General features: G+C 41.2%; 1 protein-coding gene across 3 annotated transcripts; it reads left to right on the plus strand.

The window, feature by feature from the left end:
- Nucleotides 1–191: 191 nt before the first annotated feature.
- Nucleotides 192–13212, plus strand: rbfox1l (RNA binding fox-1 homolog 1, like). 3 transcript variants are annotated; one of them, XM_005925345.3, is made up of 13 exons: nt 192–208; nt 297–726; nt 5524–5760; nt 10046–10225; nt 10331–10384; nt 10470–10562; nt 11111–11180; nt 11258–11317; nt 11423–11558; nt 11635–11674; nt 11765–11832; nt 12740–12812; nt 12901–13212. In XM_005925345.3, the coding sequence occupies exons 2-13, from the start codon at nt 640–642 to the stop codon at nt 12943–12945; spliced, it is 1143 nt and encodes a 380-aa protein (XP_005925407.1). In that variant the 5' UTR covers nt 192–208; nt 297–639; the 3' UTR covers nt 12946–13212. The 3 variants fall into 3 exon arrangements, with proteins under 3 accessions (XP_005925407.1, XP_042078050.1, XP_005925409.2); XM_042222116.1 differs by lacking the exons at nt 192–208; nt 297–726 and adding an exon at nt 1028–4437 and having other exon boundaries at nt 12740–12800; XM_005925347.3 differs by lacking the exons at nt 192–208; nt 297–726 and adding an exon at nt 1030–4437.
- Nucleotides 13213–14690: the final 1478 nt, after the last annotated feature.

Raw genomic sequence — 14690 nt, forward strand, 5'->3', positions numbered from 1 at the left:
GAAGAGCACAACCTGAACACATGGAAGAAGTTAAGATGAAGTTTGTTTATGCGCTTGAATCACGAACAGGCCTCATGTCATTACATAGATGGTATAACACACAGCTTCAACGTGCACAGAGAGGCGGGAAAGGCCTGCTTCTTTCACTCTGCACAGAGGTTTGACTGAGTGGTCACAGATCTCCTCTTACAAAGTGAGAGTGAGGGAGGTAAGGTGGTAAACTCAGAGAGAAGGACATGGGTGACTATTTATATAACTCTGAAATGGGACCCTGACCATGTGTTTCTGTCTGTCAGGCTGCATGATCAACTGATGGACACACAGAAGCTCACTGGCTTTCTCTTTCACTGCTCTAAATCCCATCTTTTCCGGGTGTTTTGGGGGTTTCCCTTGTGTTTTCTTGCTTGACTTCATTTTCGAGGTGAAGCAAAAGTCTTAAGCGTGGTCTTTTTTTCCCACCTCCCTCACTTTCTTGGAGTTTCTGTTTCCTTCAGTTGAGATTTTTCCTCCCTTTTTAAAAAAAATTTCCAGCCTGATCGCCTGCTCTTCTGTGTGTACATCAACCCTTCCTTTCCCCCTGCTCTCCTTTTCCTCCCATTTTCCTCCGTTCCTCATCTCCTCGTGTGTCGTTTTTGGGCTATGCTCTCCTCACCCACTGTGATCCTCCAGCCTTATGGACTCCCCGTCTACCCACAGGCAACCACATGCTACCCCAGCATAGTTCAGGTAAACTTCTTGATTTACTCTGTGGCCAGACATTATCACATAAATACTCAGATTTTCCCCCCTAGGGAACACCCCTGAAATCATCTACTGGGGAACTATAACTTTATGCAACAAAATAATATTATTTATTATTACAATTCTTAATCTCAATGTCAGTTATTTTGCATTTCAAAATAACTCTGTTGCTTGTGAAGCTCGCACACAAGAATTTCACTCACATGTGCTGTACCAATGTACCTGCACATGTGATGTGACAATAAAAGTGATTTGATTTGATTTGATTTCTAGAGCTCTGGTTGTTATATTTATTCTTTTATTTACCCAAATACTCACATTAAGAAATATAATCAAATAATTGGACATTTAAATCAGCACCTTTGTATGATTTTGCTTAATGATTAAACTAAAAAGATCTGATTCCTATTACCAGATAAAATCCCTGTATTTTGTAAAACTTAAAACATTTTCCAGTGAGCAGAAGAAGCCAAAAGGCCCTAAGTCACAGTTTAATCCAATTCAGTCTATCGATGCATTGCTTAATATGCAACAGGATCTGTGTGAAGTGTGCTAGTTGTGAAATGTCTTATTTATTCACTAGTAAGGACATATTAGTGGTTATCTTTAGTCCACCAGCAAGTGTCCCTGACATGCCACTAATGCCACAGCTCATTTAGTATCTCTCTACCTTGTCTCTGTGCTTCACACCAGCTGTATTTTTAGCCCTCCTCTCCTGAGCAGATAATCACAGGAAGAGGGTCTGTCACCTGTCTTGTGTCCTGTAGTGAGCTGTGCTTAAGATAAATGTGTGAAACCAGCCTGTTGTGCATTTAAATGTTGAATATTAGGCTCCTCCGGGGTAACCTTGACTTATTTCATAAGATTCAGAGAGCTGTTTATGGAAAACAGATGCAGAGAGAATTGTTATTTGAAGGTGACTGGCACTGAAGTAAATAGTCTGAAGCCCCAGCTAGATCTTCCAAGATTCAAGAACTTTATTGTCAGTACAACAATATACACAGTATACAGCGTACCTAAATGCTCAAATCCTTCACTTCAATCCAGCAATTGTTCCCTTTTTAAAAGTGTCATATTTCCAAGTGCTGGGGAAATTCCTTTATGACTGATGTGGAGCATCTGTTTTAACACAACATTTGGCAGCTTGTAAAACTCCTCTCTCCTCATTATCAGCAATCTTTTCTTCTTTTTTTTTTTATCAGCAATATAAACAAAAAGCCTGTCGTGTCGCTCAATAGGAGGAACCGGGATGTGCAGAATGTGCAGATGGATGGATGAAAAAAAGGAATATTGTGTTACACTTTAATAAGCTACATGTTGCTAACATTTGTAACTCGGCCAGCACCAAAAGGCCACATCTGCAGTCAGCTTCGTCTTGTGTAAATCCCGTGGCAACTGTCCCAGCAAGCACCTGGCTCCGAGCCGTCGACCTCTGACCGCAAGCCAGCAGCTGAGGAAGGAGACGAGCGAGAGAGGGGGAACAAATGGCAATGATAATAAAAAACAAGCCCGTGAGGAGTCTCGTGTTGAGACTGTGGTGCTGAATCAGACACAGTGGCTGGTTAGTTAGTTAGTCTGTAAGGTGGGGGGAGAGTTGACAGTGATATCTAACAGATGCATTTTCTTCGCTCAACATCGCTTTTATATCTCGGAGGAGGGTCCGAGCAGCTAGATTGTCGTTTCTTCTGATAAGTAGGACAGAGTGCAGGTGCAAGTTGTGTCAACATATTTGGAAACATGTTCCAGCTCCAGTGCGAGAGTTAAGAACGGCCTCAGAGTTGGACGGCGCCTCAATACCTATCTTTCAGCTCTGGTTCAAACTTAAATATTTCTCTTGAATTACGAGTAAGAGCTGCAGATGAATCATCTCCATCAACTTTTCCTCATTCAGTAATTATCAGGGTGAAGCCTGCTTTAATGTCAAATCTGGTTTGTTGAGAGTGCACACTTTATTAAAAATCCTCCTCCAAACCAACAGAGAGTGGTCAAATGAAATCCTCCAAGCCAACAAGAGTCTGCCTGACAACCATTTCCTTGCTTATACAACCAGTTTCTCCTTCATCTCAAACCTTGCGTCAACAAATCTGAATGTTTCAAACCTCTCAGTACAACAGCCAGCAGAGCTATGCCAGCCATTATGAGCTGGCGTGGGATAGAGTTTCTTTTTAATCGTGACTCCTTTAAATCCTGAAGGCAGCTGACACACTTGTGGCATTTTGCTTGTAAGGTAACTCAGGGTATCCTCTGATCCGGTGATTAAGTGAAAGTATCAGTGCTCTAATAGAAATATTCCCAGTTACTGTGGGGGAATCCTCACAAATGTGAGGATTTTCCAGGATTGTCTTCCAGAATAAATGTTCTTAGATTTGTGAAGTCGTATCCGAAAGCCAAGACAAAATAATTTCAACTGAACATTGTGCTGCAGCATTATTGTACATCTTTAAATGAGGACTGTCCACCATCAGAATGAACATACGGGCTCTATACATTATCTTCATGATCAGCACAAACTTTCATGGGGTTGAAACATATCATGTCACATGTGTCTGAAGTATTAAGATGGAAAAGTTTAGAGTACGAACAGCTCCAATAGTAAGAATCTGCCACTCAGTGTTACTGTTGCGATGAGGTCCTTGGAAAACTTTCCCTCCTGTAAGAACTCCCTGTCTCCTGAAAGTCTGAGAAGGCCCGTCACAGATATCTCATCTGTTTATACAAGAACTGTTGTGTTAAATGCTTCAGCTGGAAGTCCTAACACAAGATATAAAGCAATAAATCAGAAAGTTTAAATACATATATAACGGTACAGAAGGCGGCATATATACAACATATATATAGACAGTCAGTGTGAAGAGGTGAGGCTGCACAGACTGTGTTTCTTAGTCTCCTGGTGTGTGACACGTGGACTCATATCTCCTGCCAGACGTTGTCAGGGAGTGCAGACTGTCATGTTGATGTGGTGGGATCTTTAACACTATTGAATCACTGATGCATCTCGGCCTTCCTGAAGCATGGCTGGGTCCAAAACGAGGCGGCGGTAGGTTTATAGTATAAAGCAAGCTCAACATCAGAAATTCAAGTGTAAGCAGTATAAGTATGCTGTAGTCTGACAGCTGGGTAAATGTGTTCACTTTGTTGTTTTTTCTGTTGTGTGGTCATGATGTAGTAAGATCAGCGAAGCACTTCACTCGCACCCAACCCAAACATTGATGTCATTATTGTGCTTGTGAAGTCCTCTGTTTCTTAAAAGGCAACTGAGCCACTCCACACAACACAAAGAGAAGTAGATGTTCATGAAAATGTCTCTGAGGTAATAAACCCGTGTCTGTCAGGGCCGATATTCTCGGAGGCGACATTTAGCACGATGCACCCTCAGCAGGAGCACGCACATTCATAAATACTTAATCCTGGGGGGGAAGCTCCGTACGCTTTCTGTGTTCATGAGTAGGTTAGAGGGGCCCTCTGGGCTCTTTGTGGGAGCAACAAGGTGACTGACAGTTACAGATGTCCACAGCTGGTGTGGAACACCTCCCCCACCCACAGCCACCCCCCACCCCCGGTCACTTTTCCTCTAGCAATCATTTGATGATTGGTGGATGGGTAGAACTTATGGTGCGGTGGGCGGGTGGTCAGCTGGCATTAAAAATGCGGCAGTTGTTAGACAATGCATCAGAGATCGAGGAATGCAGTAAGGGGGTAAGACTGCTTTTATTTCTCTGCTTTTTACCTCACTTGAATGGAAACTGCGCAGGAGTTTCCTCCAAACCACTGCTTACACTTGGTTTGGAGGAGGTCCTGTTTTCCTGTTTAATCTTGTTTTTCTCATTAAAAGTAGTTTTATGAAGCAGCGGGTTAGAAGGTCTGTTTCATACTATCAGTCCTTATATTTAGTAGAAATGTGCTCCTGACAAACATTTGTTACGCTTTAAAAAAAAAAAAAGTTTTTAAGTAAACAGTTGTTTAATTAAAATGGATATTAGAGATTCTAAAGTCTATGAGACTTAAAACATACCTGTGGCTGTTGAATCTGATGAGATTCCAATAATTTTACATGACATTGTACTACATAAAGTCAACATTTTGGACATAAATATTGTTTTCAAGTGCCAAATCTGTCATTTGTAATGGGAAAAACAGAAAGAGTTAAATTTAACAATGAGCTCCACGTTTGGCATTAAGAATGAATCAGTTATTACAATTGTGAGAAATGTCTTAATATTAGAGATGTTTTTAATTATATCTATACTTGGATGTTGCTTTGGATAAGCAAAAAGAAATGTAGTGTTTAGGACTGGTCATCAGATGTATTTTTCAAGGATAATTTACTATTTCTTTATTACCACACACAAAAAACAAACTCACAAAAGGCAGTTATTTAAAAAAGAATAGGTAAATATATAAGGTAATTTATAGTGACCTCTTCCAAACACTGCAACCTACCAGTAAGCTTATTTAGCTTTGTATTTTGTCTTACTATTACTATTAAAAACATCTTTTGCTATGGTTATTATTATCAGATTATTTAAGAGATTTCACAGCATTTTACTCCTTCTGACAGTTAAACTGATGTGTAAAATTGGGTGGAACAATCATTTATTGTGGTATTTGTGTATCTGTCATCTTCATTAAAGATCACAGTGTCACTGCAGCGTGTTTATGCAGTTTGTTTTATTGTAAAAACAGAAGATCAACAACAACATCTTGTGTTTCGTTTGTTTACATCTACGCTGTCATATTGTGGCATGAGTGGCTCATTCGTCTCCCTCTTCCTCTTTTCCTCAGGGGGCCCCCACTCAGGAGGCTGCCCCAGGCAGCGCAGACCCTGCCCTGCCTCAGGTCTATGCCCCGCCTCCCTCTTACCCCCCACCAGGTCAAGGTCCCCCAACATCCGCCAGCAGACTGGCAACTCTCGACTTTAGCTCTGCACATCCGAGCTCAGAGTACCAGGAACATCCCCAGCTCAGAGTCTATCAGGGCCCTCAGCACGATGGGGGCGACTCTCTGACATCTGGCAACACGGTAAGAGCGGTCTGTGACAAATGTTGATGTTCCAGGCCAATAAAACATGATCGTCAGTAAGTCGACAGGTAGCACTTTCACATGTTCTGCAGAGCAACAGGCCCAGATAGGGTTTCCTTCTATATTTAGAGCCCCATGTCCACCGCGGTGTCCTTGTATGGAAATGCCTGTCACCCTCTGTGGAGCAAAATGTCGAGGCAGCTGATAAGGGATTTATTGATGAAAATAAATGCCCACTTTTCCTTTCTCCCTCCCCCAGGTCTCATTTAAGTGTCAATAAAACTGATCACCTTTCCAGATCGCCGCTCGAACTTTGTGCTGATGCTTACAGTTTACAGTTTAAGCTATCTGAAGGATGTTTATAAAGTCCATGTCAGGCTTTTGTGATTTGTCTGATGAAATCATTTCTGGTACAGGATAAACAATGATTACATCTTTAAAAATGTATCAACAAATGGTTTTTGAAACTAAAGGGAATTTTTAATAGATAAATTGTGTCTTCATTCTGCTACTGCGATAAGATTATTTCAACCTGTTTACCATCAAATTTGCTTTACATATTCTTTTAAAAACCAAATTAATCTTTTATTAAATCAAGGGAAGAAACCTGCATTATAATTTTAGCCTCGGTTGAATCTAAAGTCATTGCTCTGCAGCTGTTCCTGGCTGGTTGCGTAGATAACCCTCGTGTTTATTACCTCAAATGTTTCAGTGTAATCTTGCCGGTGGTGTGGCAGCAGTGTCCTTTACTCATACTGGCAGTTACCACACTGATGAATTTCACTGACACCCTGTGGTCTCTGGTTGCTGCTGATCTCTTTCTGTGTGTGGCCTACACCACTTCAGCATCGGTGCACTGTGGAAGCGTCTTTAATTTCCATTTATATTGTAAGATAAAGACCCTACAATAACAGAGAACACATTAATGCACAAACAGGTCACACTGGCCTCAGTCTTTATGAGCTGCCTGATGTTTCCTCTTGATTTTGAATGAAATAACTTGATAAAACGATGAGGAATTGTTGTTACAACAGGCTACTAATCTTCTGGAATCTTATGGAAATTGTAATAAACTATATTATACAATTACACAGTTCAGAACTTGAGGGGCTCTCTAGAATTTCCATCTTGTGCTGCCATCAGGTTAAAATCAAAGTGATTTTTTTGTTAGCCTACTTGCAGAATAATGACCACCAGTAAGCTGTAGGCTACTTGCATTATTCCTAATTAGCAATTTGAATTCAATTTCAAGCTCATTTACAATAACAAATTCACAGTAACAGTTGCCTCAAGGGCCTTAATACTGTAAGCTAAAAACCCTGCAATATGAGAGGGAAAAAACCTTTTTAGCAGGAAGAGACAACCAGCAGAACCAGGCTTTACAGTTTGAAAGCAAAATTTACCATGCCACTCTCACTGAATTGATTAAAAAAACAGCAACACACACGAGAGAAAGTTTGTCTTTTTTAAATAATGTAATATTTTGACTCACACTGCCTGCAGAGACCTATTGTCACTTCCCAGGTCTGTAATTGAAAAAAACGTATTTATTATTTTATTTTGAAAAAACGTATCTTAACCGTGTAAAGCCTGAAATAAATATTACCCTCAAAATTAGAAGCCATCTATGTCCACTGTAAGCGACCATCTTTGAACAGGGGCGATGGTTTACGACACCATCTATAATCCAGTTTTGAGTTGCCTCCCCAGACGCCTTAGCGCCCACTCACATCCTGGGCCATCTGACCTCAGGAAATCGCATGATAAGGTGGGGCCAGGTTTCACAATGAGCTCACCCGAAACTCTGGCTGATTGGGACCCACACCCGTTTTCACACCTTGGCTCAGGCGATTAGAGGATCATCAGGGGTCCTTTTGTCCCTCTTTGGGGGGAAACTCCCACTGGGTTTAAATCTGGGACTCTCCACCATTTGACCTTAGAACTGAAGAAGCTTCTCGGATGACAGGTGAAACGTCTTCAAGCAACTTAAAGAAGTCCAGACGCTTTTCTTTGCAAGCTCCTTTGAGTACCCTTAAAATTCTATTTTCTAAAAACTGGAGTGTTTAGTAAACATCCTGACAAAATATAAAAAATATATTTTATGTTTTTAGTGCATCAGTGTTTGATTCATCGGGCTGTGATTGCAGCCATTCCCCAACTCTGTGAATGGTACTCATGACCATTGATCATTCGTCCTTGATCAGTGGTTGTTGGTCAATGACAATTTGCATATTAATGCTCAAGGAACTGACATCACAGCCCACTGTTTATTCAGTGGTGCTAGTTTCAGTCATTATACAAATGTACTGTTTATAAGGTTGGGGAAACCTGCAGTCAGCTGAGACTGAAGAAGTCACCTGGATGAGTGACGAAACGTTTCTCCCACTGAAAACGGTTCATCCAGATAAACAGAACCAACCTTTTGCGACCTTGCAGAAGTGGTTACTTGAAGATGTGATTTCACCTTGGAACAGGTTTAAATATTCTTAACGGATTAGCAGATTTTTTTTTTCTTATTCATGAAGACATGAGTTATGTGGTCAGAGATGTGTGTGACTGTTTTGTTTTTGCAGTGCAGAAGTCTCCTTCAGACATGGAAACATCTACTCTGACACATGCAGAGCCGTCTGATCTGTGTGGCAGGTCAGCTCTGTGTCCTGCTTCTCCCTTCCTCCTCTCATAAATGGTGTTTTATGGCCCCGTTTATATATTTTATCACTAGAGTCCCAGACATACTCGGGTCCGTGATGATTTTCGGGGAAAGTTGAGACGTCGCCACGGAGGGAGGGGGTCAAAAAGGGGGGGGCGGGGTGAGGCTGACCGGATGATTCCCCCCCCTTTCCCCCGTCTGAAATATCGCTCAGGTCCAGAACTCAATCCTGCATCGTGACAATGACACCACCACCCAACTCAACCCTCTGTACCTCTGTCCCCCCCCCCCCCTCCACTCTGGCCTGTATGTGCGTGTGTGTGTGCGCGTGTGTGTGGGTCTGCTGTCTACAGTTGAAGCCACATCGAGCCAGTGTAGTGTACACCAGTAGTAGCCTGTGTGCATTTATATGTCTGTATGAATGTGTTTCTGTACCTCTCTCTGTCTGTCTCCTTCTTATTAATGATGCCCCCTGACGAACGACTTTAACCTTTGGCAAAAAAGCAGCACCGTGACCCCCCACCCCACCCGTCCCCCACTGACCCTTCAGTTTTAAACTCTGTCCCCTTTCTGTGCACCTTCTTTGCCTTGTTTACTGAAGCCTTTTTCACTCCTTATCTGCCTCGTGGTACTAGACTGCTAATACTCAGGGCTTGGGAGTGTAGTCTTATTTCCATTAGAGTAGCACATCTCCCAGTAATTTTTCTTTTTCGCGTTAATTTTTGTGCTCCCTGCTCCTCCTCTTCCTTTTGTTTCTTGCTGCTGAAGCTCACTGGTTTTAGTTTGTTGCCCTTTTTTGCAGATTTTCTTTCAAATCTATATATTTTTAACCACTTTTCTTGCAATGGTTGAACAATGCTGGTTGGCCAACACACCTGCACACACATATATATATATATGCACATACATGCACACACACTAGCATCGTGGTGCATTGTGGGATAGTGAATGTTTTGGTTTTGGCACATTAGTTCTTGAATTTTTCTGCATGGGGCAGTTTATATAAGTTAATCTAGCACAGGTATGTCTTTAATACTAAGGTAAAACAAGTAGTTGTTAGAGCCACTGTGGGAAACTTTGAGTTAGAGTCTGAAAACAGCTTAAAACAACTTCTCACTCTTCACGACGGCTGGAATGAGCAGTTTTAATACCAGACATTTGGCGTTTATTGTTAGCGTCACTGTCCTAATCTCCTACAGGCATGTATTCAACGACGCCTCACTAAACTGGAGCCCCTTCCACGCCTCCTTACATTTGCTTGAGAAGGTTCACTGGTTGCTGAATGCTGGTTGAACTTGGTTTGGTTCACTTGATCTCATGAAAGTGATCTTTGAGCTTTAATGCCATGTGATGCTTACGCAACTGGAGTTTTTACCTAAACATGAAAGTCTCTGGAACATGTTGAATTTGTTTAATTTACTTTGTTGTTTGTTTGTTTTTCTCTTTTCCTTCTTTGCTTTTCTACTGATGCCCTCTCCCAATTTTTCTTCACATCTGTCCCACCTCATTCACACCCTCTCCATCTTTTGTTTTCCATCTTTTTTTGTTCTTCCCGTCCATTCTTCCTCTATCCACTTGCTTGCCTCCTCCTCTTCCTCTGCCTCCTTGTCTTGTTTCGTGCTTTCTCACTGTCAGGAGGACTCTTTGGTCCCCGTGACCTCTGACCCCCAGTCTCTCAGTGTGTCCGTGTCATCGGGGGGCGGGGCAGGAAGCGGTAGCGAGGAAGAGGGGTCAGGTAAAACCCAACCGAAACGCCTCCATGTCTCGAACATCCCCTTTCGCTTTAGAGACCCAGACCTCCGCCAGATGTTTGGGGTATGACAGTCACCTCGTTTCTGAGCTTCACACATACACAGAGCCCATGTTTTCATGTTGAATCCAACAATTTCCACTCTGTGAAAATTGCTCTGACACTTTCAGCAATTTGGCAAGATCCTCGATGTAGAGATTATCTTCAATGAGAGGGGGTCAAAGGTGAGCAGCTCAGAAATATGATCAGTGCTTTTAAACCAACGTGGGAATCATTCATCAGTAAACATATAACCGTGCAAACACACAGGGCTTTGGATTCGTCACTTTCGAGAATGCTACCGAGGCTGACAGAGCAAGAGAAAAGCTGAACGGGACAATCGTGGAAGGGAGGAAGATCGAGGTAAAGCGAGATTTCCCCATTTCTTTTTTAAAACTAGAAAACAAATGTGCAGTTTTGTTTTACCCAATATGATATACTCAATAAAACATAAAAATATGTTCAGGCACAAAAATATAATACATGGTAAACTGAAGTACTTTTCTTTTATTTCCCCCATACAACATATAATGGGGAGGGGAAACTATTAAAAGGCTCTTAAACTAGTGAAAAATTAAGGAATAATTAGAGGAAAAAATCCTTAAAAATAATAAATAACATTAATATAATATAATTTAAAAAATGGAACTGGGATCTTTTTCTTCCGGCCACCAATTTCAGGGACATGGGAGCCTCGTACAGTGAAGGCAGAGTCTCCCTGAATGAGTGACAGCAGTGGGAGAGAGAGAAAAAATGGCCACCTCACTATAAATGTATTTATGACCCTGTAACTTCCCTTGGACATTATACCTAAGTGATATTTATTGATCACGTGGCTGGAAATCACGCAGCTTTTGTGTTGTAGGTTTAACTTTCTGATTCCGTGATTATCCTTATTATTTTATCCCCAGGTTAATAATGCCACTGCACGAGTAGTTACCAAGAAACCCCAAGCGCCTCTCGTGAACGGTGAAATCTCAAGTAAGAAACTTCTCATTAATATTTGGGTCCTGACTAATCTTTGGAGCTTGTTTTTAATAGAGGCCTTGTTTTTGCAGCTTCCGGTTGGAAGATCAACCCAGTCATGGGGGCCATGTACGCACCTGAGCTCTATACAGGTAACTAAAGGTTTCCCTCTTTCATGCTGACATATTGCTCTGAAGAGATGATCAGCACTGCCATTTCACTCCTCCTGCTACTTTTTTCCCTCTCCTCTATTTTAGTTGCCAGTTTTCCGTACCCTGTAGCGACTCCTACGCTGGCCTACCGCGGTTCAGCGCTGCGTGGTCGGGGTCGAGCTGTCTACAACACAATTCGCTCCACTGCAACCACACCTGCTGCTGTCCCCACCTACCCTGGGTAAGACTCTGAGCACCGGTGTCGGCTTTATATCCAATTACTTTCATTTTGATAATGTTTTATTCTTTTTTTTCAGGGTTGTGTATCAGGATGGACTGTATGGAGCAGAAGTCTATGTACGCAGCTGAACTCTACTCATATCTTTACTTTTTTAATCAGTCAATCAGTTGCTGCTGCTTTATTGTTGCTTCATCTTTCCCATGCAGGGCGGATACCCTGCAGCATACAGAGTGGCTCAGTCAGCATCTGCTGCCACAGCGACCTACAGTGATGGGTAAACAGACAAACAATGTACACAAAGATGAATGTTCTTGCTCATTCTGATGCTGTGTTTGAGCTTCAGCAGTACCACTGAGCAGCTGTGTGCCTAATAGTATATACCGCTTTTACCTGAGCAGAAACACAAAACCTATTTGGAGCATTTCGGCTATTCCCATGAAAATGTCTTCCTACCGACACAGAGCTCACCCTTTGAACTCAAACTTGGCTTTTGTAACTTTTATCAAGATAAACACAGCTTTTGAAAATATTCTACCTTGTGCCAGGAAGTAAAGATCTGGATTTTCTCAAACAGTCAGGAATTTATCTTGTAACATTTACTGTGAGTGGACACAGTATGTAAAATAAAAAACCTCATTTTTTTGTTCCTGTGTAGCTCAAAGATCCCACCTGAGATTATGTTCTTGTTTTTATCTCAAGGATTTTATGGGCCTTGTTAAGCAGCTTTAAATTAACCAATAACACACAAACTGCTAGTAGAAGAAGAAGCTTTCAACTGCTCCCTTAGTCACAAGGGGTCGCCACAGTGGGCAGATCCACATGTTTGTTTTGGCAGATTTTTATGCCGGATGGCCTTCCAAACACAACCTCAAAGGGATGTGTGGCTCTTCCAAGGATAACAATATCACAATAACACCCAAAGTACTGTTTTTGTAAGATACTTCAGATATTATTCAGTACCAAATGTGCTTTTGATTGGTTTCCATCACATAACTTATTACAGTGCTGGATGCTCACATTAATCATGGCAGAATATTCACATAATGTAAAAAAATTCACATACATGCCTGACTTCAGTTGGCTTTCATTAATCATAAAGAATTTGCAGAATTTCATTTGCAGATAAATTAATAAGAAACAAAGTTTTATTGGAGTCGTGATATTATTATTTTTTTAAACAGATATGGACGGGTTTACGCTCCAGAGGCCTATCACCACTCAGTCGGACCAACAACATATGGGGTCGGTACAATGGTGAGCAGCTATCAGAGTAAACAAAGCTTAATCTGAGAAATACATCACGGTGGTTAACTTGCACCTTTCACCCTACTACTGTCAACAGGCCAGTTTGTACAGAGGTGGATACAACCGCTTCACCCCCTACTGAGGCCCGGTGAAGGGCGGGGTCGTCGGGCATCTCTGTTGAACTTTGGGACACTGCAGGGCAGATTACAATAATCCTTAAAAACAACCTCGGAAATGTGGCACACGTGGTGTCACCTGCTGTCTCCACCACAATCTCTCCTCGGGAGACTAAACAGACTGAAGGTTAAAATACTGTAGGACCCACTTACCATCTGCTCTGCTGGAGAATACGTAGGAGACGCTGTCGCTTGAAACCTTTTAATGCTTTGCTTTTTTTTTTTTTTTTTTTGGATAAGTGGTTAAAAAAATACTGTGAGATTCTTGTGTTTAATAATTTGGGATTTTTTTTCAGGGGTCAAACTGTGCAAAAAACATTTTGTACAATTTTAAATGATTTATTTTTGTTGGCATTTATCTACTGTGTGTGTGTGTGTGTGTGTGTGTGTGTGTGTGTGTGTGTGTGTGTGTGTGTGTGTGTGTGTGTGTGTGTGTGTGTGGGAATGTCTGTGAGTTTCAACATCAAGAGAGAGATTTGGCTGCGACACTGATATTGCAACTAAAAACAGAAATAATGTTTATCAGCTGGACTTATTTTTATTTCTAACAATCTACCTCTAAATCTACATGTTTAGCTTTTCATACAGCCGTTACATTTAATCCTTGATTGCAGTTTCTTGAGTCCTTTCCTACCTTTCTGTTCATAAATACTAACACAGTGTAGTTTCTGTTTTCTGGCTTCACTCCTCGCTACCTTGCTTGAGCTTTGATGACCGGAGGGTCACTGTCCTGTATTTTCTCCCTCTTTTCTCCTTCATTACTGCTAAATGACTTCTTTTCTTGTATCAGTTAGTTCTTCTTGGCTTTGTTTCACTCTATTCTGCTTTGTTTGATGTTTACCTCTGAATAAATCAGACTTTTTTCTCCTCTATCTCTTCTGTTCTTTATTTATTCTGCTTCTCCTCACTCCCTGGGTTTCTGGTTTTTCTTCTGTGACAACACAACATTACATCGGCAATGCTATAGAAAATAACCCCAAACAAACCCTTCTTTTATTTTCTTTGTGTGATTTCACTGCTTACTGTTTAGTTGCATCATTCTCATATTTTCCCCTCCTCCTTCTAACACTCAGTGCCAGTATTCATGCTCTACATGTATGAAAACCATCCTGGGCCTGTTTTCTATTTTCTGCACATTCTAAACTTCCAGATTATTGGCCTTTGTTTCATTTCCTTTGTAAGTTTCACCTCATGTGATAGATCAGCAATGCATTTTAATATTTTCTTATTAAGTCTTATAAGCGTTTTATGCAAAAACTTTACTCCACGTTTGTTTCCTCGTGTGAATTTCTTCTGTACCATTTCGCTGCTCTGCTTTTTTTCTTCTTAGTAGTATTTCTTTTAGCGTTTAGTCTTTTTCATTTGCCAGCTTTCTTGCTATTTTTAAACTGAACTGTCCTTTGCCATTATATGCCTTTTGCTGTTTGCATGACAAAATGATTTTTTTTTCCCTGCTGCACTTTCTACATCTTTAACCTTCCACACTAACTTTTTTCCAGCTGCTCTCAAGGATTTTTAATCTGTGTTGGTTAAAGTAAAAACTATCACCATATGAATGAACATCAAACCATCGTGCTTCGTCTGCTAGCTGATCTGCTTTATCACAGATGCCATCATTCAACATCTTCATAATAAACTGTTTGCAACCAACTCTGTGCTCCACTGAACTGCTAGATTTCAATCAACTCCAACAAAAACAAAAGACAGTATG

Source organism: Haplochromis burtoni, unplaced genomic scaffold (genome assembly GCF_018398535.1).
Source record: "Haplochromis burtoni strain Fernald_Lab_line unplaced genomic scaffold, NCSU_Asbu1 Contig_80, whole genome shotgun sequence".
NCBI lineage: Eukaryota > Metazoa > Chordata > Actinopteri > Cichliformes > Cichlidae > Haplochromis > Haplochromis burtoni.

Excerpts from the sequence above, each read along its gene's own strand:
- rbfox1l (XM_005925347.3), top strand. The coding sequence starts at position 4,246 with ATGTCCACAGCTGGTGTGGAACACCTCCCCCACCCACAGCCACCCCCC. Across the intron at positions 10,226-10,330 it reads ACCTCCGCCAGATGTTTGGG|CAATTTGGCAAGATCCTCGA; the intron begins GTATGACAGTCA and ends TGACACTTTCAG. Across the intron at positions 11,181-11,257 it reads CGTGAACGGTGAAATCTCAA|CTTCCGGTTGGAAGATCAAC; the intron begins GTAAGAAACTTC and ends TTGTTTTTGCAG.